We start from the raw sequence: 21,448 nt of genomic DNA, 5'->3' as shown, positions 1-21,448 counted from the left end.
GATATTTTCCCAACATTATTAGCCATCAGGGAAATAGAAACTAAAACCACAATGAGATACTATTTCATTTCCACCAGGATAGATATAATCAAAAAGTCAGATTATAAATAAATATGGGTGAGCATATAGAGAACTGGAATTCTCACACATTATAAAATGTAGAGTATAAAATGCTGTGGACTCCTTTGGAAAGCAGTCCAGTGATTCTGCAAACAGGTTAAGCATAGAGTTACACATGACCTAGCAATTTCATTCCTAGGTATAAACCCAAGAGAGGCAAAAGCATATGCCCTCACATAAACCTTCACAGAAGCATTATTGCTAAGAGCCCAAAAGTAGAAACAATCTAAATTGAGTCAACACTACATTCTATAATACCATATTACAAATTTATTCATGGAACATCATATAGAGGTTAGAACGTGAGGCTTGATAGCACATCTCAGATCTGATGAGCTTAGATTTTTTTATACAGTGTCCAAGAAGGTTCTGAAGGGAAACAGCTGACCCCCACATCTGCTTCTCTTCATCTCTCCCCCTTTTTAAATTCTTGAATCCTCAAGTAGGAGCATCCAGGCATTAACTGCAATCAATTTAAGTGGTTGGTAAGAAATTGCAAAAGTTTAGGGGTAAGTCCAAGGGGTAACTCAAGACCAGAATGAGGAGAAATTCAAACATTTTCTGCACATAGGGCCAACTTCAGAAATTCAAGTCTGCACCTCCATGCCCCCACCCCCGAGTCACTGCAGCAGGAATGGGAACCAAAGACAGTTATGAAGGTCACTGTATATCGATGACCGTTCTCACACTCGGCCTTCCATGCACCCGCTCACCTCTCCCACCAGGACCATGAAGTCTAGCAGGTCAGGGACCCTGTCTTCTCGCCACGTAACGCCCGTGGCTCCTGGAGCAGCGCTGACCCACTGGAAGGGGCACAAGCAGTTATGTGCTCGCTGCTGGGATCCAGAAATTACTTAGTTGTGTGACCCTCTAGTCATCAACTCTTTATGTACAACTAAAGGCTGTAAGGTCGTAAGGAATAAAATCTTAACTAAAAATTCTAAAGCATAAGAGCTATCCATGAAAGCCCCCGACGGTCTGTCAGAGGCTCACTACTGGTCAGGTTTCAGAAAGAGGTCAAAATGGAGATGCAAGCACCTCAAAATGTAAAGATTGTGCGTCCAATTCTAGGTGCTGGAGCCTTGAACCCAGAGCAGTAACGGATGACCCTGAGCACAGAGCTGAGATGGATGAACTCTCTGGGCTTTCAGATTAAATGGAGTCTTCTACTGTGGAAGCCTTGGTTAAGGACTGTGTTCTCTTTATTAGCCTAACCAAGAAGAAAAGAGGATTGAAAAGGTTCTTAGCCTAGAACAAAAGGAGTTTTGGGTTTTGTTTTGTTTTTTGCATTTAGTGCCAATGCAGCAAACAATCCTAATTAAATGCCTTGTCTATACTTGGCTTTCTCCAAAGTTGTTTCCTTAAAACCTTTGAATTTCAGGAAAGTGGAAGGAAGTAGGAAAAGTGATGTTCAGGAAGACAGATTTCTATAGGGCAAGAGGAAACCCCAATTCTCTGATGAGGGATTAGAAAAGAAGGGAAACAGTTTGGACTAACTCATTCAACTTTTAGACACTCCTGGTCCTACCTCCTCTCTCCAGTCAAGCCAGTCGCTATTCAACCCCCAGGAACGTGGGTCTGTGATGAGAAACCTGAATGCTATTGTTACTGGCACAAGAGATTCTGAATTTCATGAATGATCTGTTTATTTTTAATTATGTCTTTATAGTTTGAATGCTATAGATGTGCAACTTTAAGACAGGAAGCAACTGGAAATAGGTGATTTGAATAGTATAGTATGATCACAGGGCAACAGCTGCTAATAGAACACAGCAGGGAGAAGGCTCCATTCTACATTTTAAAAATTAAAAATTAAAAAAAGGTCTCTCCACATCAATTCTGGCTTCCTAAGAGAAAGCTTGACCACACCACTAGACAAGATTTGCTCCACAGAAGAGAGGCCTGAATTTGCTGCTTCTCAAAATATCACACTAAAATGCCAAAGGTGACTGCCTCGCCAGTGCGGGTCCCCAAAGCCATCCCAGCTGACCTTTCCTCCACGTTTCTCTAATTTCATCTACCACTTCTCTGCCCTCTTACGTGTACAGCTGCACACAGTTCCTCAGGCGCCCAGTCTGTCTGTCACGAGTCGCTTGCATGCAGCTCTCATTCCAATCCTGGAACTGCCTAGCCCTGTGCTTGAACCCAGACTAAACAATCCGCTTCCGCTGGCAAGATGCAGGCTCCATCCCATGGAACCTGACTTTCCCTTCAATGTGGGCCAGCAGGAAACAAACAGGAAGTGACTATGCCAACCACAGAGAAAGAAACACACGCCTGTCTGGAAGGCTATGGAACAGGATGCTTTTAGGTCCCTAGTCTGGGTTTGCATGGCGTTGCTTCGTGAGATGTGTCTGGACTGGTCCGAGCAGGTCCTGCCTTGACCTGGTTCATCAATCCCACTTAAGTGAGGTGTAAAGCAGTCCATTCGACAAGCATCTCCTAACTATGTGCCATTTACAGATCTGTTTTGAGTTTTCTTTCTTCCGAAAGTATTAAGAACTACTAAGTTAAAAGTCAAGCCAAGCTTGAATGATCTGCAACTGAAGAGCAAAGAGAAGTAAGAAATAAGTAATTGCACAGGGGCGGGGGCAACCTTATCAGACAAGAAGCCTTTGCTGGGCGCTGACACAGTTCCTGTGAGTGCAGTTCTTGCACAAGAGTGTGACCTGGCTCCCAATCGGGGACACTGGCCTCTTGCTGTGACTCTCTCCTGCTTGAGTCCAGTAGGTCTTTGCTGACCTGCTCCTGGACTAGATGGTTGAGAGAAGGAAAAAAGATGAGTCAAGTAAGGTGAGAGGATTTGGCAGTCAATGAGCAGAAGCAATTCTGGGGTGGACAAGCCTTCACCAGGGAGCTCATGGTCTATAAAGACAAAACTTCCCAGTCTGGGGCCTCCCTGGTGGTGTAAGGGGTTAAGATGCAACCTTTGAAGATGCAGCCTCTGCAGCACGAGTTTGATCCCTGGCCAGGGAGAAACCCACATGGCACAGCAGACCTCTCCTGTCTTGCCCGCTGCTCCCCTCAGCAGTGTATTTCAGTCAGTCTGCCTGTTCTGTTCCCTGCTCTGTCTCTGGTGAGTCCTCTCACCACCTCCCTCCCCGCACCTCTGGCCTGTACCCCAGCTCTTGTATGCATAAAAATAATAAATCTTTTAAAAAAACACCAAAACTTCCCAGTCTGGAAGCCTCCACATAATTTCTTATGGAGGACTTTAAAGGGGAATTTTGGTGACACAATGAGCAGCCAAGGGAATTCCCTTTCAAAGTGCTGATATAGTAATAAAGCCAGGCTAGGACTGTGTTGGAACATATGCTGTCATCGGTCCTATCAGCAACCCTCCTCCCTGGCAGCAGGTAAAATGGTTTAAGTATTTTAAGGTCAATAGAGGAAAAAAATCACTCCATTCCTTCAAAGCTTCTGTTTTATAGGAGAGAGTTTTATAGATACTTACCTAGAAAACATAACCAGGTATCAGATGACTGTACAGCTACAAAAGCATTTTTACTTTTGTGACCCACGCAAAGAGTTTAGTGATTCTTGTATTTATAGATTAAATGGACTCTCATGACACCCACTTCAAGGAGTTATTCTTAACAGTAGTGGAAGCTAACAACTTTATAGTAAGGTGACCATCTAAGTTAAAATCCAAGCTGGGGCACTGTTCAAAGGAAAGAGATGTTATTAATAATTGTACAGGGATAGCAGATATTAACCAGAAAATGTGAGAGAGGCCTATGGTCACATAACTTTACAGTGTAAATAAACTGGCATTGAAGGTGGTAAATTTCATAGGATTTTAACATAATAAACACACACACAAATAAATTGGCAAGTAGCCCTTCCTTTTAGATGAAAATCTGTTTTCTTCTTAAAGTAAGGAAATTCACTTAATTTTTAAAGTCTTGAAAAGTAAGCATCCAAATTCAGTGGAATGTTTTCTTTTAGTTGGCCATTGGTCAAGTATCACATAAAATCCTGTAACTGAACTTTTGAAAGTTAGACATGCAAGCTACTAATGCTGGTATTTCTAGTCCAGAATAAAATTAAAAAGCCTGAAAACTTACTAAATTAACAGGAATGATATAGAAGAAATGACGTACCTAATTTCTTCTGATCTTGGGAAAGTCATTTATACTTAATTCTTATAGTTGACAGAATACATGGATCTTATTTTTCAATATACACTATATGAGAAATACTATCAGTATGACGGGCATTTAGAGGACTTTAAAACAAGATATAATTAATTCATGCAGTGATCCTAAAATCTAATTCAGTCTATTTGATCACATGAAGTTATTTCTTCCATGTCAGGCATAGGAGTAAGTGTTTCTAGGGGATAAAGCAACAACAAAGAACTCCATGAATTTTCAACAACAGGACCAGCAGGGGGTACTATAAGCCAAAAAGGAACAAAGTTGTTTTTCCCAGGATGGGGACCCAACATTACAAACTACCTTTTGTTTTCCTATGGACTTTGTTTTCCCCACTACTGACTTGAGTCTGATGGCATATTCTGGCTTTTCTGCCATTCCCCACCTGAATGTCTGCCATGCTCCTTGGTAAACTGCCTTCCCACTTTTATTCCCAACCTCCCTCAGATCCACCACCTTTTCCTCTCCTGCAGACATCTGCCAGCCCCACATCTTTTTCTACTTTCATAGAATCCCTACTCGAATCTCCTCCGTTGTACAATTTACCTCCTTCCTGCACAAATTCCACTGCTTTAAATCAATTATCCCCGAAACAAAAGCCTCTCCTACAAAGCCTGCTCATGTGATAGGAATAGGAATTAGAATTTAAAGTTGCTTCAATCTCATTTATTTCTGAGGGGTAATTTAGATCCAGACACAGAATTTTTAAAAGAGGTCTTCTGTAGTAATGCTACATGGAGGCTGAGGACGAATGTCTGCTGATTTCTCAGTGATCCTTGTAAATCATCTCCGACCCAGAGGTCAAAGCTGTGCTTTAATTTCTTTGTTCCTTATTCTCTATACCACATCCAAGCATTTCTACTTTGCTATCACTTCCACATTTTTGTGTTAAACTATTCTTTTTTAGGCCAGTGCTAAATCTCTTAATCTTTCAATACCATTGGTTAAATTCTTTTTGCAGCTTTAAAGAGATAATTCATATGACATAAAATGCACACTATTAAAGTGTGCAATTCAGTGGTTCTTCATCTGTTCAGACATGTGCAACTATCACAATTTATTTTAGAAAAGTTCTATCATCCAACCAAGGAACCCTATACCTATTAGCAGTCACTATTCATTCTACCACCTTCGCTCCCCCAGTCCCTCCACTTCAGCCCTAGAAAACAAATAATGTTCATTCTGGACATTTCATATAAATGGCATCCCACAATATGTGATCTTTTGTGACCAGCTTCTTTCATATAACAATGATTTTAAGGCTCATCCATCCATGTAGCACATGTCATTCTTTTATATTGTTGAGTAATACTCCACTGTATGGATATACCACATTTAATTTACCCAATCATGGTTGATGTGCTTTGGGGTGGCTTCCACATTTTGGCTATTATAGTTAATACTGCTATAAAGGTTTGTGTACAAGTTTTTGTGTGGATGTATATTTTTATATCTCTAGGTATTGTTATGAGTTGAATTGAGTCCCTCAAAAAAAAAATGAAAGAAAGTTGAAGTCCTAACTTCCAGTAATAACTCAGAATGCAACGTTATTTGGACATATGGTCTTTATCGAGGTAATCAAGTTAAAAAGAGGTGCTGGGGGGGGCAGCCCTCATCTAATATTGTTGGTGTTCTTATAAAAAGGGACGATTTGGACAAGAAACAGACACATACAGGGAGAACACCCACTGCAGACAGAGGGATGCTGTGAACTGAGGGATAGTAAAGATTTCCAGAAAACACAAGAAGTTAGAGGAGGCAAGAAAGGATTAGAGCCAGAGCATGACCCTGTCAACACCTTAATTTAGGACTTTTAGCCCCTAGAACTGTGAGAGTTATCTGCTGTTTGAGGTCACCCAGTTTTTGTCTATTGGGTGCCATACTATCCTGAACCCTATCCATCTCATCTGAAGTCTCCCACTTGTTGGTACTTTGTTACAAAAGCACTAAGTAACTGATACTGGTAGACTGAACTGCAGAATTGCTGGCTTATAAAGTAACTTTAAATTTAACCCTTCCAGGACCTGCCAGATTATTTACCAAAGCAGTTATACTACTTGGTTGTTTTTCAAACATAGGAAATAAAGTTTTTCCAGGTATAGCCTTGTCATCCACAGATAAATCTCCACCCACCATGGTGACAGTCTTCTTTACCAACATTTGTTAAATCTTCCTACTTTCTTCCAAAAGGAAGAGCAGCAAATAATTATATCATTAAAGCCTAATAGGAGGGGGTGTATGGAGTGAGCTTTGAGTGGTCCTGCAGAATAATCTAAATCTGAAAATAGGTGAAGAGTAAATGGTACTAAACATCAGGAAATGTTTTAAGGGAGAATTTCCTAGTTAAAGGGGGAAGAAAAGTGGATCATCTTCAAACAACAGAGTACTACAGCCCAATAATGATAAAATCGTAGATCATTTAATCCAATATCTGACTTTTCAGAACAAGAAAGAATAGAGTCCTTTATAGAGTCGAGTAAATGAGACATACACACATGCTGTCACACACACAGATCAAGTACCATGTCTAGCCAATAGAGATCTAATAAAGTCTATAGATTTTAGATCTCTGTATGTAGCTAAAGGATGCCTGGTGCCCAAGTGATGATTTGGCTGTTGGTCATGTCATAAGAATTAAGGGAGAAAACACATGCTAAAATTTTACATTAAAACCTCATTTGTTGCCAATAATCTATTTTCACTTATTTCACATACAGTGTCCACCTTTTCATTTTTCACAGCCTCCTGCAGGAAGTAAAGCAGAACGGAAAGGGAAGGCTGGAGAAATGCATCCTAATATCCAGAAGCTGACTGCTGAGGGTGAGGGTAGACGAGAAAATACCAGACAGAGCAGATACTCCAAAATCACCACCTTTGGGGATTATTTAGTGATAGAAGAGAGGGAGTAAGAAATCTCCTGAAGGTGGCTGAGTGCAGTCGCTGGGGTCCAAAAGCAATGAGTGTGAGTCCTTCAAAAGAGTTCACTTAGCTCATGTTACTTAAGAGGAAACAATACAGCACATTTCGGAAGACAACAATATGCAGCAATAACAAAACTGAAGCTACTGATGATTTCTAAACCTTGCATTTTTTTTTAAAGATTTATTATTTATTGTATTTATTTATACAAGCACTGGGTATAGTCAGAAGCGCGGGAGGGTGAGAGAATTCACCAGAGCCAGAGCGGGGAGCAGAGCAGGCAGAAGGACTGAAGTACACTGCTGAGGGGAGCAGCGGGCGGCAGGAGAGGTCTGCGCGCCATGTGGGACCCTCCTCCGGTGGCCGGGGAGCAGCCGGGGATTGAACCAGTGCCGCAGAGGCCGCGGGCAGCTTCGCAACCCAGCGCTCAACCGCTGCGCCACCGGGGAGGCCCAAAACCTTGCATTTTCCTCCTCCCTTTCTCCCAATCAATGACTAAGCCTGGTCTGGAAAGAGAGGACTGGAGCAAAAGATCTGTTCAGAAAACCCAGGTCTGCCAACATAGCACCCACCGTGGAAAGCTTAAAGAACATGAGTAAAACTGAAGTCTAGATCATTCTTACATAACATGAAAAACTCCGATACTACTACTCAAATGTCATTTCGACAGAAATGTCTTCCCTCCCTAGCATCCTTCTATCTTTCTACCAAAGTCACATAATCCTTTAGATAACTGGTCTCAAAGTGCCAAACCCAAGCAGCAATTTCAGCATCGTCTGAAAACTTCTTGGAAATGCAGACGCTCAGGTCACAGCCCAGGCCCTACTGATGCAGAAAGGCCGAGAGGGGAGGGAAGCTTGCAGGCCCAGCAACCTGACTGGGGATGCTGGTGGTGGCCAGAGTTTGAACTTCGCTGCTTTGGATAATAACAATGTTAAAGACACAGGCTATCTTTGGACTTTGAGAATCACACGATTCTTAAAAGACTGAAGTGACAAAGGGGAACAGGGAACATAATTCTAGGGCTCACTGTTAGCTTGGAAACCAAGGCCTGTCTCGAGGAAGGTCCAACGTAACACTTAGCAACCTCTAGTAAGTAGAGACATTAAAACCGTACCTTCCAGATGTTTCAGGAGCGCCCTGCTGCTATTTCCATGAGCAGATATCAGAATGGTTTTGCCACTTAACACCTCCGGGGCAATCCTGTCATTCCAGAAGGGAAGGAGTCTCTCCAGAACATCCTTCAGGCTTTCCGACCGTGGCAGCTGATCAAAGGGGACATCACACATTTTGTATCTCCGGTCACTGTAGATTTCGTGGTAGTAAGGGTGAGACTCATCGATGGGCGGGGGGGTCACGCTGTAGCTCCTCCTCCAGAGCCTCACCTGCTCTTCGCCATGATTCAAAGCCATCTTCTCCCGGTTGAGGCCAATCAGGGCTCCATAGTGACGCTCGTTTAGACGCCAGGAGCTTTCCACAGGGACCCACTCCTGCCCCAGTTCTTCCAGGATCAGCCAGGCAGTGTGGATGGACCGATTAAGGACGGATGTGAACACAAGGTCAAATTCAAAGTTGAGTGCTTTGAGTTGCTTCCCACAGTTCCGAGCTTCCTCCAAGCCATCACTGTTCAGTTTCTGATCCACCCAGCTACAAAAACGATTCTCCTTATTCCAAGCACCCTCTCCATGTCTTAACATGATCAGTTTGTACTTAGACATACTGATGGCTGCGCTTCCCTGGAGCTTCCAGATGGGCTGATGTTCAATGACAGCGATACATCTACAAAGAGAACAAACAAGAGGTTGAAGTCATAGTGTTTGCCCCACTGACTTCCTGGGAGTGGAAAGCACAGCTTACAGCGGCCGGTTCCAAAAATGAACTGGAAGCATTCCTGGGAGCAGTTTTCACACCAGACATCCGGCAACTCATAGCCCGTGGCACAGACGGGCATTTTGTACAGATCATTAATTACAGGGAACCTAGTTGACTTAAATTTTCTGGTGACTGGATAGTACGTTAATTGTCTCAGGTAAAATAACAGAACACTTCACTCTGATGGCATGCTGCATTTCCAGCAGCCTGGACTTCCCGAAGACAGGCGTTAACAGGATGAGTTGTAGAAATCTACAAGGATAACCAATAGCTGGGATCTCCCACCTCCTCGCAGCTGACTCTAGACGGAAGGCATTCTCCTCGCTTTGTTTTTCCTCTAGTGGAGAAAGAAATACCAGTCTCACCCTACAGACGTTATTAAACACGTTAATTCAATGAACCACCACATATGTTTCGTTGGTGGCAAGCAGTTCTTCAATGCTATAAATACTGAATATCTAGACACACAAGAAAATCTAAGGTCGGCTATTCAAACAGCATTAGAAGTGATTGAAAGGAACATTAACACCCAATGCCCAATGTGGCACGCACCTAAATAATTTCTCACCTGCCTTAAGAAAGATCTTTTGGCTGAAATAAATCCGGATGCAAAACAAACTATCAAATGCAAGCAGCTGGGAGATGCTGCTGTAGAAATAGATTAACAGAAGCAGGGTTGGAGGAGGAAGAGGAAGAGGCCTGATAAGGAGGCCCAGTCTCCTCCTCTTCACCCTTCTGCTGTCCAACACACACCAGCCACATCTCAATGGGAGAAGAATCTAGAAAAGTGGGACAGGAAACCTGGAATCATTTCTGAACTCCCTAAGTATAAGCTCTGCCCCCCAGGAGAACCAGCTGCACCCCTCTGCCTGCACCCCCAGCAGTGGACAATCTCCACTGACAGATGCTGCTGCGTTTCTAGGCCCAGGGCTCTCCACCTTCACCCCACGGTTTCCCACACTGGGGAGCAAAGATTATAAGAAGATTGGGCCCCGTCTTCTGCCATTCTTGGCAAAGTCCATTAACTGGAGATTTTCTGTCCCAGTTAAGCTGTGATTCACCCACAGTTATATAACAATCAGTGACAAAGTTAACTGGAATCTCGATAGAGTTTCTTCCTTTCTTTAGTAATTCCTAGAGATTCTGAGAGGGGAAAGAGTCTTTAATATTAGGCTTCCTTATTTCAGTTGAAGGCAAACAGAGGGCCTGGGAGGGATAGGGGTGGGGAGCAGGCTGAAGTGAGTGAGTTGCAAGGGGTTGAAAGTCTGCAGCAGGGCAGGTGTTCGGTTCATCCTTCTGCTCAAGCTTCAGGCCTGCAGCTTTAGTTCAGGCAGAGCAGGGAAGCCTCAGGTCACCGGAAGAGCCTGGGCTGCGGGCTCAGGGAAGGTATGACATAGAGCTGAGAATTCCAGGTGCAGGAACAGCAGGAGAACAGAGGCTGGGACAAAGCCCTCTGCTCAGGGGATTACCAGAAGCCAGAAACAGGATTATCATGAAGTTAATGAAATTCAAGCTTCTGGGCCCCTCACTTGAACAATCTCCTTCGAAGGCGTTGGGAGAGACCAAGCAATGAATTCAGGTAGTTGAGTGTGTGTGTGTGTGTGTGTGTGTGTGTGTGTGTGTACTTGTAAAAGAAAGATCTGTTTGTATTATTATCTTCAAAGAGCTCCAACCTGCCAAGTAGTAGAAGCTTCAGACAACAAAAGCTGGACCCACATCTCATCACCACTGATTCTTCCACAGAGGAGAAGCTACCAACAGTTTCCCTCCCGCAACCCTTACTTAGATCATCTGGTCAAGCCAGAAACCATCATGTACTATTGGAACTGTCGTCCCTTCAGATGAAGAAGCATAGGATGGACAAACGTTGCAGACAGAAGCACTTCTCCCTCATCTCTCGATTATGAACCAGATCAAGAGAACAAAAAAAAGGATCAACGACACCATGAACACTCAGGCAGCTGTTTCCAGACACGGCTATCTTTGCTTCCTTTAAGAAATAAAACGATTTTCTTTTCTCCCCTCAGAATGTACAACCTGCTGCAGCAGCAGAACACCACGGCCCCACAAACTACACATACAATTGCTTTTGTCTCACTGGCGCATAGGGGGTGAAAGAGGGCGAGGTACCAACATCTATCTCGGGGAAACAGAATCACCTCCCTCTCTCCTCAGTGCTGTCAACTGACACTCCCCATTTCATTAACTGCTGATTATTTACAGAGGAGCTCTTGCGTTTTAAAATGTGCACTCTTTAAGATCTCAGTAGTTACAGGAGCTGGTATACTAAGTGTTTGCCAAAAATGCACAACACTAAAGTGAGTTTCATTCAGAGCTTAAGGGAGGGGCTGCAAACTCCTGTGGCCTAAATGCCAGCCAGGAGTGTGACAGGGCGAGGACTCTGGGGGGTGGGGCAGTGGTGAGCTTCAGGGGACACACCTTCCTCTGTGGACAAAGCTTCAGTACAACCTGGTCTTACTGAGCTAAAGAGACATTCTTAGAACGTGTCTTGAGAACAAAGGGACGAGGGTTGGGGAGGCTGCTGAAACCTAAGACTACAGAGAACAGACTTAGAGTTAGACCACAGAGAAACAACGAATTGTTTTGTTTTTAAGGAAAATATCTTTTTTTTTAAATGATCATCTCAATTCCTAAAAGTGTGTGTGTGTGTGTGTGTGTGTGTATATTTATACACAGCTAGGTACTCCTTAGCTCCACCCTATACCCTAGTGAGACTGAGGAATTATGTTTCCTTGATCTCCCAATTAAAAAAAAGAAACCTGGAAATGTGCATTTTATGTAATAGCGGACATAAAATATTGACAACTAATCTTAATGCATTTTCAAAATGTGAGCTAAACGAAACACGCTGATTGAGTCTGCTAGTATCTAAACTGTGCCTTGAAGGGAAATCTCCCCTAAGCCACAGAGAATGGGGTGGCACCACCCCTAGACATGATCAGACCCCAAGCCTCCAGGCCTTGCTATTGTCCCACGACACTCTTTCCAAGGACAGACTGGCTAACCCCACGCCTGCCGGGTTCCTTGAGCCTGTCACTCACCAAACCCTCTGCCAGTGTCCTGCAGAGTGCCAGCTCTGTAATCAGACTCCCATTCAACTTTGGACTCTTCCTGTAACATTTCCTCTGACTCTGAGCTTCAAGTGAGCTGAAAATTAACTGAACTCAAAACTTCCTCTCTCTAGCTATCTTCTCTCTTTAGGGCGTGTGTGTGTGTGTGTGTGTGTGTGTTCATATGTGCCTACCATGGGAGGGCAGGTAATGGGGTGATGGGCAGGGTCCTGCTCCTCTCTCAGTGGTACTTCCTGACCAACTACCTTCCTCCCCCACCATCTTTGGGGGAGAGGAGGATCTTAGATTCTGAGAGTCTTTCTATATTCAGCTACAGCTGCAAACTTCCTGAAAACTGAGCACCCTATTTAAAACCCTCAATTACTTCCTGTTGGTCTTAGGATAAAGTTCAAAATTCCTAATGGGCCTTGCAAGGCTTTGATTGTCTCCTATTTCCTTGAACATGCCATGTGTGTCATTATTGCCCAGGGCCTCTGCCCACACTCTATCCTACACGGGACCCTGCCCTCCACGGCCACTTCCATCCTGTCCTGCTTCAGGTAACCTCCTTTAGATGCACCAGGCCGATCAAAATAAAATTCAAGCCATAAATGCAAGTCACATATTTGATTTTCTAAAAATCATATTCAAAAAAGTAAAATAAGAAAACCAGGTGAAATCAATTTTGATAATGTACTTGGCCTGACCTCAAAGGCTCAAAATATTATTATCCAACATATGATCAAAATGAAATTCTTAATGAAGTAGTTTGCTTTCTTTCTCCCCATAGTAACCGAAACCGGGTGTGTATACGACTTACAGCACGTTCAGGTTGGACTGACCACATTTCAAGGGCTCGGCGTCACATGTGACAGGGCTACCATACTCAACAGCGTGGCTTAGAGTTTAGCTTAAATGGCATTTCCTCTAGACCAGTGTTCTCCAACTTGAATCGCCAGGACTATCACCAGGAAAACTGGTTACAACAGACTGCTGGGCCCCTTCTCCAGAACTGATTAAGTTGGGGAGCCTGAGAAGTGGCTTCCTACCTGGCTCCCAGGTGAAGCCAATGCTTCTGATGTGAGGACCATTGCCCTTCCTTCTCAGCTGCTGGGAGGTGGCCAGACCTGCCGGGTACACACACCTGCGGCACCCCTGCTTTACACCTGTGGGCACAGGTCTGCTGGGTCACTTGTGAGAGTGCGTGTGTGGCCTGTGAACTTGTGTGTTCAGTGTTGTGTGGCCTGTGAACTATGATCTGTTTCATGGCAGGTCTGTTTCCCTTGACCCTCATGGTCATTTCTCCAGAGCCCAGAAAGACACCTGACACGCACTAGGTTGGCACTTAGTAGGTGTGTTGATAAATCCAAGTGAGCTGGACCAGAACGATTAGACTGTGCTCATGAGGTGAAAGCTTCGAAGCGTTAGAGGCAACTGCCAAAGAGAAAACAATCAGCAGCAGGCCCAAGATGTGAGGAAGCTTGAACTCAAGAATCCCAGGGTATTTAACGCCAAAGCTAGAGCCAAGAGTAATCATCCATTATATTTTTGTGCCCTTTATGGTTTAGTCCATTCACAAATGGCCTGTAACCTCTATGGAGAACACAGAGGCTCTACTGGACTCGCTCAAATACACACAGCCCCTAAGTGGCAAACGGGGACTTCCATGCAGATCTCCCACCTCCCAGACCTGTGTTCTTTCCACCTCACCATGAAGACGTGGTATGGTGAGGACCTTGATTCCTTGGCTGCACTTCACAGGAGAACCTCCAGTCACAACTTGTCCTTCCAAACCCAGGCACCCATTTCACGAAGCGCACACAAACAAGGTGAGTACAAAGGAGGGCTCAGCTCATGATTGCTCTTGAGAAAAACCTCAAGGCGCAAAGTCAAGTTGGGCAATAGTCACCCCAACTTACTAAGAGGCACCTTACTACGTAGACTCGCCCCCCTCAAGTGAAAAACTACTTTTTAAAAAACTCAAGGTTTGTTTCTGGCAAAGCTCACCACCCGGTGTCGGTCACAAGTTCTTCATTTATACCCCAGCCAGGGTTACCTGCAGGTAAGAATTAAGTACTAATTTTAGTCAATGATTTACTTCATCCTGAAAAAGGACCACCCAGGTCACTGTATTATATAATACCTCAGGGGGCCTGCCTTTAAAAAAGGAAGGTTATGGTTAAAATAAAATTTACTAAACAAATTTTTTTTTATGGGACTGTCGCATCATTCCCTCTCTTCTGGCCATTACTTCTTTGGTCCCCTGGCACCTCATTTGCACGCTGCCCCCTCTATTAAAATAATCTTTTAGAAAACTGCTAATTAGAAATTTCTTACTAAGTAGAGACCACCTCTAACGACTCAGACTGCTTTGAACCACCTCTAAAGCTGACTACTTCCACAGGGGGAAAGATTCTTTAAGATTTCAGTGCTATACTCACCCCAGCTCTTCTATTGTTACATCATGGTGTTGGTTCTCTCTGCCCTTTTCTTACCCACAGGAGCAGTGTTATGATAATGAAGACATCCCGTGATGTCACAGTGGCTAACAGTCAAGGAGTGCTGAGCAGGTGCTTGGGACTATGACTTCTCAACCACCACGCAGGGAGAAGGCTCTACCCCAGTCCTGGGAAACAACTTTTATCACTAATACTCGAATCATGCCCATTTTACAGGTGGAGAGACTTGGAGGAGAGGTCAACTGGTCTGAAGATGACACAGATTGTAACTGGTAGAGCTGAACCTCAAAGTCTTTACTTCTGCCTTGATCCACTCTGCTCTACTGCTACATTGGCATCCAAGGCTCTACCCCAGTCCTAATGCTCGAATCATGCCCATTTTATAGGTGGAGAGACTTGGAGGAGAGGTCAACTGGTCTGAAGATGACACAGATTATACCTGGTAGAGCTGAACCTCAAAGTCTTTACTTCTGCCTTGACCCACTCTGCTCTACTGCTACATTGGCATCCAAGGCTCTACCCCAGTCCTGGGAAACAACTTTTATCACTAATACTCGAATCACATTGAAATGGATACTTTATCAGTGGACCACCCCCTGTGGACATCAATCTCCTCAGGTCTCATCCATTCATTCATTCTTCAAACATGTGCCGTCAACCCCATAGGCGCATGGCACAATGCTAGGTCTATTCTGAACAGAGTCTCTAACATGGCGTACATCTTCAAGGACAAGGTAGGCAGAAAGGTGGTGGGGTGGGGGTGTGTGTGTGAGGCTAAAGCAGAAAGTAATTCCACACTGTAAGAAAGCATTTCATTCATAAGGGAGAAGGGCTGGAAATGGAGAGATTATTTCTAAGTAAGGACATGGACATGGCTCTGCTTTAGGTGGTTTGAAAGATGTTTAAGATTTTGATTTAAAGAAGAAGGTAAAGGAATTCTAGCCTAAAGGAATAGTGAGTAGAGGCAGGGGGACAGACGCATTTGAAAGGTGACCCATTCAAATTGGCTAGTGTACACGGAGGGTAATCACACATCCTGGTTTGCCTAGAACAGCCCACTGTAAATCTGCTTCCCTAACATCATTATTACAGGGCCCCTTTCACACTTAAGCATCCCATTTGGAAAATGAGGTGATTACCCTAAGTATAGAGTATACCAAGGAAGTAGGAGGAGACCAGCTTAGAAAGATAAGACTGAATAGTGGCTCCAAAAAGACTTTGGACCAAAGGATGTTGGTTCTTCTATAAATATTGGGACATCATTAAAGGTTTAATCATGTGTATTTTAGGACGATTAAGCAGCACTTACAAATATATACAGAGAGATGAAGAAAACAAGGATGTGAATACTTGGGAGGCTTTTGCAATAATTCTGGTAACATATAATGAAGACCTGGACGAGGATAATGGCTGTTGAAATGGAATGAAGGCGATGAATGTGAAAGACACTACAGCTTAACTCAAGTGTTAGCTAATTCTTCTGCACAGATCAAATAGAAATTTTTGTAGGTGTTTTGGGCTGTACGATCTTGGTTGCTCCACTTGATTGGACCCTTTAAAAAAAAGATTTATTTACCTATACAAGAGTTGGGGTACAGGCCAGAGGTGCGGGAGGGTGAGACGATTCAGCAGAGACAGAGCGGGGAGCAAAACAGGCAGACTGACGGAAATATACTGCTGAGGGGAGCAGCGGGTGAGACAGGAGAGGTCTGCCTTGCCATGTGGGTATCTCCCTGACCGGCTGGGAATCAAACCTGCACTGCAGAGGCTGCGGACAGCTTCATAGCGCTGTGCTCAACCTGCTGCACCAGTGGGGAGGTCCTGATTTGACCATTGTAGCTAAAAGCAGTCACAGACAATACATGAATATATGAAGCTTTGTCAATAAAACTGTATGTAAGGATACTGAAATTCAAATTGCATATAATTTTCATGCACACAAAAATATCATTTTTTGATTTATTGCAAGCATTTAAAAATGTGAAAACTGTTCATAACTCATGAGTTATACCAAAAAAGGTAGTGGCGTCAGAAGGTCTTACTTTGTCAATCCCTCACCTAGTTGTATACCATACTCAGATCTACTAAACACATCAGCAGTTTGAACGTCTAAGCATCCCATCATGGGATAATTCCAATATTATTAAATCACGTAATTTTATTCTTTTTTTTAAATTTTTTTAAGATTTATTTATTTATTTATACAAGCACTGGGTACAATCAGAAGAGCGGGAGGGTGAGAGAATTCACCAGAGACAGAGTGGGGAACAGAACAGGCAGACCAACGAAATACACTGCTGAGGGGAGCAGCGGGCGGCAGGAGAGGTCTGCGTGCCATGTGGGACCCTCGCTGGTGGCCGGAGATCGAACCGGTGCTGCAGAGGCTGAGGGCAGCCTCGCAGGCCAGCGCTCCTGCACCACCAGGGGAGGCCCACGTGATTTTATTCTTGTCCAGAAATGCAACTACCTTGAGTAATGGAATCTCATTCTTGTTTTTAATCCTTCACTGGGCATCTTTAAATCAGTCTGATTTTTGCTTGAGTTATTTAATAATGGGTTCAGGGTAGATCTATGGAGAAAAAATTATTCATCTTGTTAAGCTCTTGCAGGAAAAAAAAAATCTGTCATTTTGAGATGCTTTACTTCTATTAGAAAACTTCCTAGATTATAGTAGTGCCTCATGTATCAGGAGACTATATACTTGTTCAGGAACAGGTGTTTTGCAACTATCCTGGCAATAAAGAAACAGATTGGTGATTCAAACAAAAAAAAATCAGATTTTGCAGGTGACATGTTTTCAGATCCTTTCATTATTATACATATATATAGAAATCCCATCTAATTTGGCTCTAAAGCAAAAAATATACTTTCCAAAAATACCACCATAAAACTGAAGTTATAGTTTTAAGATCAGCATCCTTTTGGCAAGCAGGGATAAAGAACACAGATGAGGGCAAAGCATGACATTTACCAAAGTTACTTCCACAGTATTTTTAATCTCCAGGTAGTTTTACAAATGTTGCAACCATTTTGCTGTTGAGTCCTACCTACTCTTACTCTTTATTAAATATGTAATTTCATATACCTCTGCCCCGTCCCATAGCTGAGGGTTATTTCGTCTTCAAATAAATGTTCCCAGAACACTATTTCCTCCATTCCTCAGGGATTTGAAAGACGTATGACCACTCATGTAGGTGGGGAGGAAAATTACAAGTTAAAGATCAGCCTAAAAACTTAGTTTTCTTTCTGTTTCCAAAAATTGAGTAAGAAATGTGATCAATGGTGTAATGCTGGAGCAATATAAAATGAGGGATACAGAGCTAGAGTCACTTTCATCCAAATATTCAAATGTTCCCCAAGACCATTCAGCAGATGTTTCCCTGGTCCAAATTCTCACTGTATAGCTCTGATCAACTCAATCCCCATTGCATACAATTTTAACACTATAGAAGGTAGGCAAGCTATATTTGAGGATAAAAAAAGAGAGGTTAAGCACATTTCCGGTAAATTAATAAGAAATACTTCTTAAAGGAAATGAAATCTGGAGCTCAGTTCCTTAAAGGTCTTAACAAAATATGCCTTCCCCATAATCAAGTTCAATCTTAAAAGTTCAGACATGACCTAAAAGTACCTAGTGTTCCGTCATCCATTACTCTTGTTAAAACTTCACAATAACTTTTCCATTTGCACCTGCCTGATAAAAATATGTCTAATACTATCACTCACAGGAGTTTTCTGGGCACAGGTACTACCCTGTCATTCTCCCCAACTTTATATCTACTAGCAGCTCGTAAGCATCACTTATTACCAGAGTAACAAACCACAGCAGGCAGACCTCAATGCACAGGGAAGAGATGTAGGTGTATAGGGAGATGTGTGTTTGCCCATGGTGTGTTGCTTGTTTCAACCTGCATGGTATCACCAATGTGCACAACACCCACTCATGACATCTCCTTCCTACCTCTGGTTACTTCTTCTCCCAGGGTAATAGCTTTTGTCAACACAAACTGTTTTCACCAAATCTCAGAAATTTTAAGTCAAGAAAACCAGCTCTACTATTTATTGACAGCATGATCTTAATCAAGTTTTTTAAATTCTCTGGACCTTAGATTCCTTAGCCATAATGATGAAGATAACGAAATAAATGTTCTTGAGGGGCAATTAGGAAGACTAAATGAGGCTACAGGAAAGCAGTACCAAAGAGTAGGGGGCATTCTGGGTCAAATGGAGCAGATGTGACTAACACATTAAGACTAGCACAGATCTCAAGGCTCTGGAAGTGCCCCTACATTGCCAATGGTAGGTGCAGAAACAAAAGCTGGGAATAAAGTAGAATGAGGGTGGGATTAAAAAGAAAAGGTTAAATTAGATAGTGGAAGGAGTAACGCAATTGTGTGTGTGTATGTGTGTATGTGTGTGTGTGTATGTGTGTGTGTGTGTGTGTGTGTGTGTGTTGGGGCAGGGAGACTGATAGGACGACAAAGAAGCATATCAAACACTAAGCCACATTCTACAACCCAAATGCTTTTAGTGAAATAGTTAACTTTTAATTTACATCTTATAAAGTATGTTTTCTCCATTTTTGTGGCCAAGTTCCAGGGAAAGAGTTTTGCTAGGCAATAATAGTTATAGTCCTGTTCCCCAAGCAAACATCCCCTCAGCAGATTTCATTCCAAAGATGTTCAAGAAATCTGACAGTTCAAATATTTGGGTGTCCTCTGCTCTCCAGACACCAGAAACACAAAAATGAAGGCCTGGGTGATTTCAGATATGTCAGTCATGACAAAATGAAATGTGCCACTTAGTCTCAATCAACAGCAAAGGAGGAAGAGAGACTAAAAAATCTACCCAAATACCTACAGTGGTTTCCTCTTAAGAATGACATTTTCTATCACATGATACTTCTGTACAGTGGTCATTCTATACAATGATGAAGTTTTCTACAACGATCCATTTGGTTTGGTACGGTTCAAATAAGGACATAAAAGAACAGGTACCACCCTTGAAGTTGGGAACTTTTATTTAGAACACATTGGTATGAAACTGACCAAAAGAAAATTTTGCTTATGTACTTGTGGAAAATATCTAATCATCTTTAATTTAAAACAGACTTTTAACACAGGCATGGACCTGAGAAATACCCTAATGCAATATCTGTTTTTTAAAGATGCGAAACTTAAAGCATCAGAAAGTGGAAATGATTTGCTTGAGATCACACAAATAGCAACAGCTTCAAGAACGAAACTTAGGCTTCTTCATTTCCAACCCAGAGCATGCTTGAACCATGCTCCCCTAAAGTCCACTGGCCATGCCAGTGGTATCTGTGGTGTGTGTGAGGTGCAACATAGACAAAGATGGATAAAATCGAATCCCTGTCTTAAAATGAAGACAAATGGACATGTGTTCTGCATTCATCTTAGGCAATCTTAGAAGCTATGGGTAAAAGACAGTAGCTTAGGTATATGCCTAAGGAGTGTGTATGCAGTTAGTTAACATCCTGCTACCACTCACAAGCCATAATTTGGAAGAAAGGCAGTAGGGGATTAGGAGTTGTACTAAATTAGCTAATAACTGGGCACTTATTTTATTTCCAGTATGCATTCCATTGCATTTTTCTCTAGCAATCCAGTCCCCATCTCCTTGAAAAAAGAACTGCTCTATTTAATTTTGACTGGTTCTAAGAACCTGTGATTGAATTCCAGATTTGAGCACTGCATGAACCTACAGCAAATACCTTTCATGGCATTCAAAATTTTTCCCTGTCGCCTCAGACTTCTATAGCCAGATCTCTCATCACCCTGAAAATACAGCATGGCCCCGAACTCCAGCCTAGCCTTCTTCCAGGACCCCAACTCTGGAAGGGATTCTGCCTCCCACTGTGCCTTGCAGCTCAGGAAAGATGAGTTATTCACTCCCTCAACCCCTACTCACTCCTACCGTCAAGACACCCCCACCGAGGCTGGGTCCTCTCTCAGCTGACAGATCTGAGTTGAAAAAGGGTCACCCGAGAAGGACCGGGGGTAAGTGAGGGTTGGGGGGACCCATGAACACCAGATGCCCCCCCCAAAAGTGGATCCGGGGAGTAAAAGAACTGGCCTTCCCGCGCTGCAGAATAACACACTCCATCACTTTAAAAGGCAACGTTCCAACAGCAAGAGTCGAAAGCAAAACCACTCACCTGCCAAGAGGCCACTAGTAGCCACCGCTGCTCGGGGCCGCCCAGCAGCCTGCGCCTCCGAGGTCTCATCCCTGCAGCCGGCATCGCGGCTCTTTTCTAGCCCCGCAGCCAGAAAAGGGCAGGTCCTGGGGCTCTGTCTATTGGAGGATTGAACTGTCACTCACGTGTGGCCCCGCCCACCTCCCAGGAACACACCTAGGACTTTTCCGCTTCTCTGCGCCCAGGGGTGGAAAGCTAGGTTCTGATTGGCTCACTGCTGAGATGGGCACTTTGCGGGACCTCTAAGGAGCTGACTTCGACGCTCGGGGGCGGGCTTGTGTCTAGGGAAGCAGAAAAACAAAGCCGGCTCCAGCAGAACCTCAGGCCTGCTAGCTCCAGGCTCTCGGGGTGCTGGAGGCTTTTGGGGTCGTAAAGGGAACACCTGCCGGTGGGGAGAAGTGTAGGCGGACTCTTGGCAGTGCTGAGGTGCTGTTGCTTGTACTGATGGGAAACTTCAACCTGGGGATGAAGGCGGCCCATCCTCTCTGCAGGGGAAAGCTGCTTTGCTTGTGGTTTTAAGACTTAAATCGTAATTGCAGCGAAAGCCTTTAAAGTGTCCGACTTAAGAGCAGTAACTCATCCCCGTTTTCTCTTAGTACTTTTATGGGGATTCCCCTGAGGCGAGTCCCTGAC

The 21,448-nt window shown here is 43.5% G+C and overlaps 1 protein-coding gene and 1 long non-coding RNA gene across 9 annotated transcripts in view; one reads left to right on the top strand and one right to left on the bottom strand.

Moving 5' to 3' along the window:
- BPGM (bisphosphoglycerate mutase) overlaps nucleotides 1–21,448 on the bottom strand; it is a 40,104-nt gene that overhangs the window by 5,032 nt on the left and 13,624 nt on the right. The window contains exons 1-3 of one of the 8 annotated variants that reach the window (XM_037513494.2): nucleotides 14,581–14,636; nucleotides 14,147–14,195; nucleotides 8,314–8,975 (exon numbers count right to left, since the gene is read on the bottom strand). In XM_037513494.2, coding sequence (XP_037369391.1) covers nucleotides 8,314–8,914 — 601 coding nt within the window. In that variant the 5' untranslated portion in view covers nucleotides 8,915–8,975; nucleotides 14,147–14,195; nucleotides 14,581–14,636. The other 7 variants (XM_037513486.2, XM_037513477.2, XM_037513519.2 and 4 more) reach the window with 7 other exon arrangements.
- LOC119247248 (uncharacterized) lies at nucleotides 14,681–16,113 on the top strand. Its single transcript, XR_008550871.1, has 3 exons — nucleotides 14,681–14,870; nucleotides 14,985–15,332; nucleotides 15,888–16,113. It is a non-coding gene; the product is annotated as an uncharacterized LOC119247248 (long non-coding RNA).

The sequence above is a fragment of the Talpa occidentalis genome, unplaced genomic scaffold (assembly GCF_014898055.3).
Source record: "Talpa occidentalis isolate TD23 unplaced genomic scaffold, MPIMG_talOcc4v2.1, whole genome shotgun sequence".
NCBI classification, from domain to species: Eukaryota; Metazoa; Chordata; class Mammalia; order Eulipotyphla; family Talpidae; genus Talpa; species Talpa occidentalis.
The sequence above is the reverse complement of the archived record's forward strand: the minus strand, read 5'-3'. Positions and strand labels throughout refer to the sequence as shown.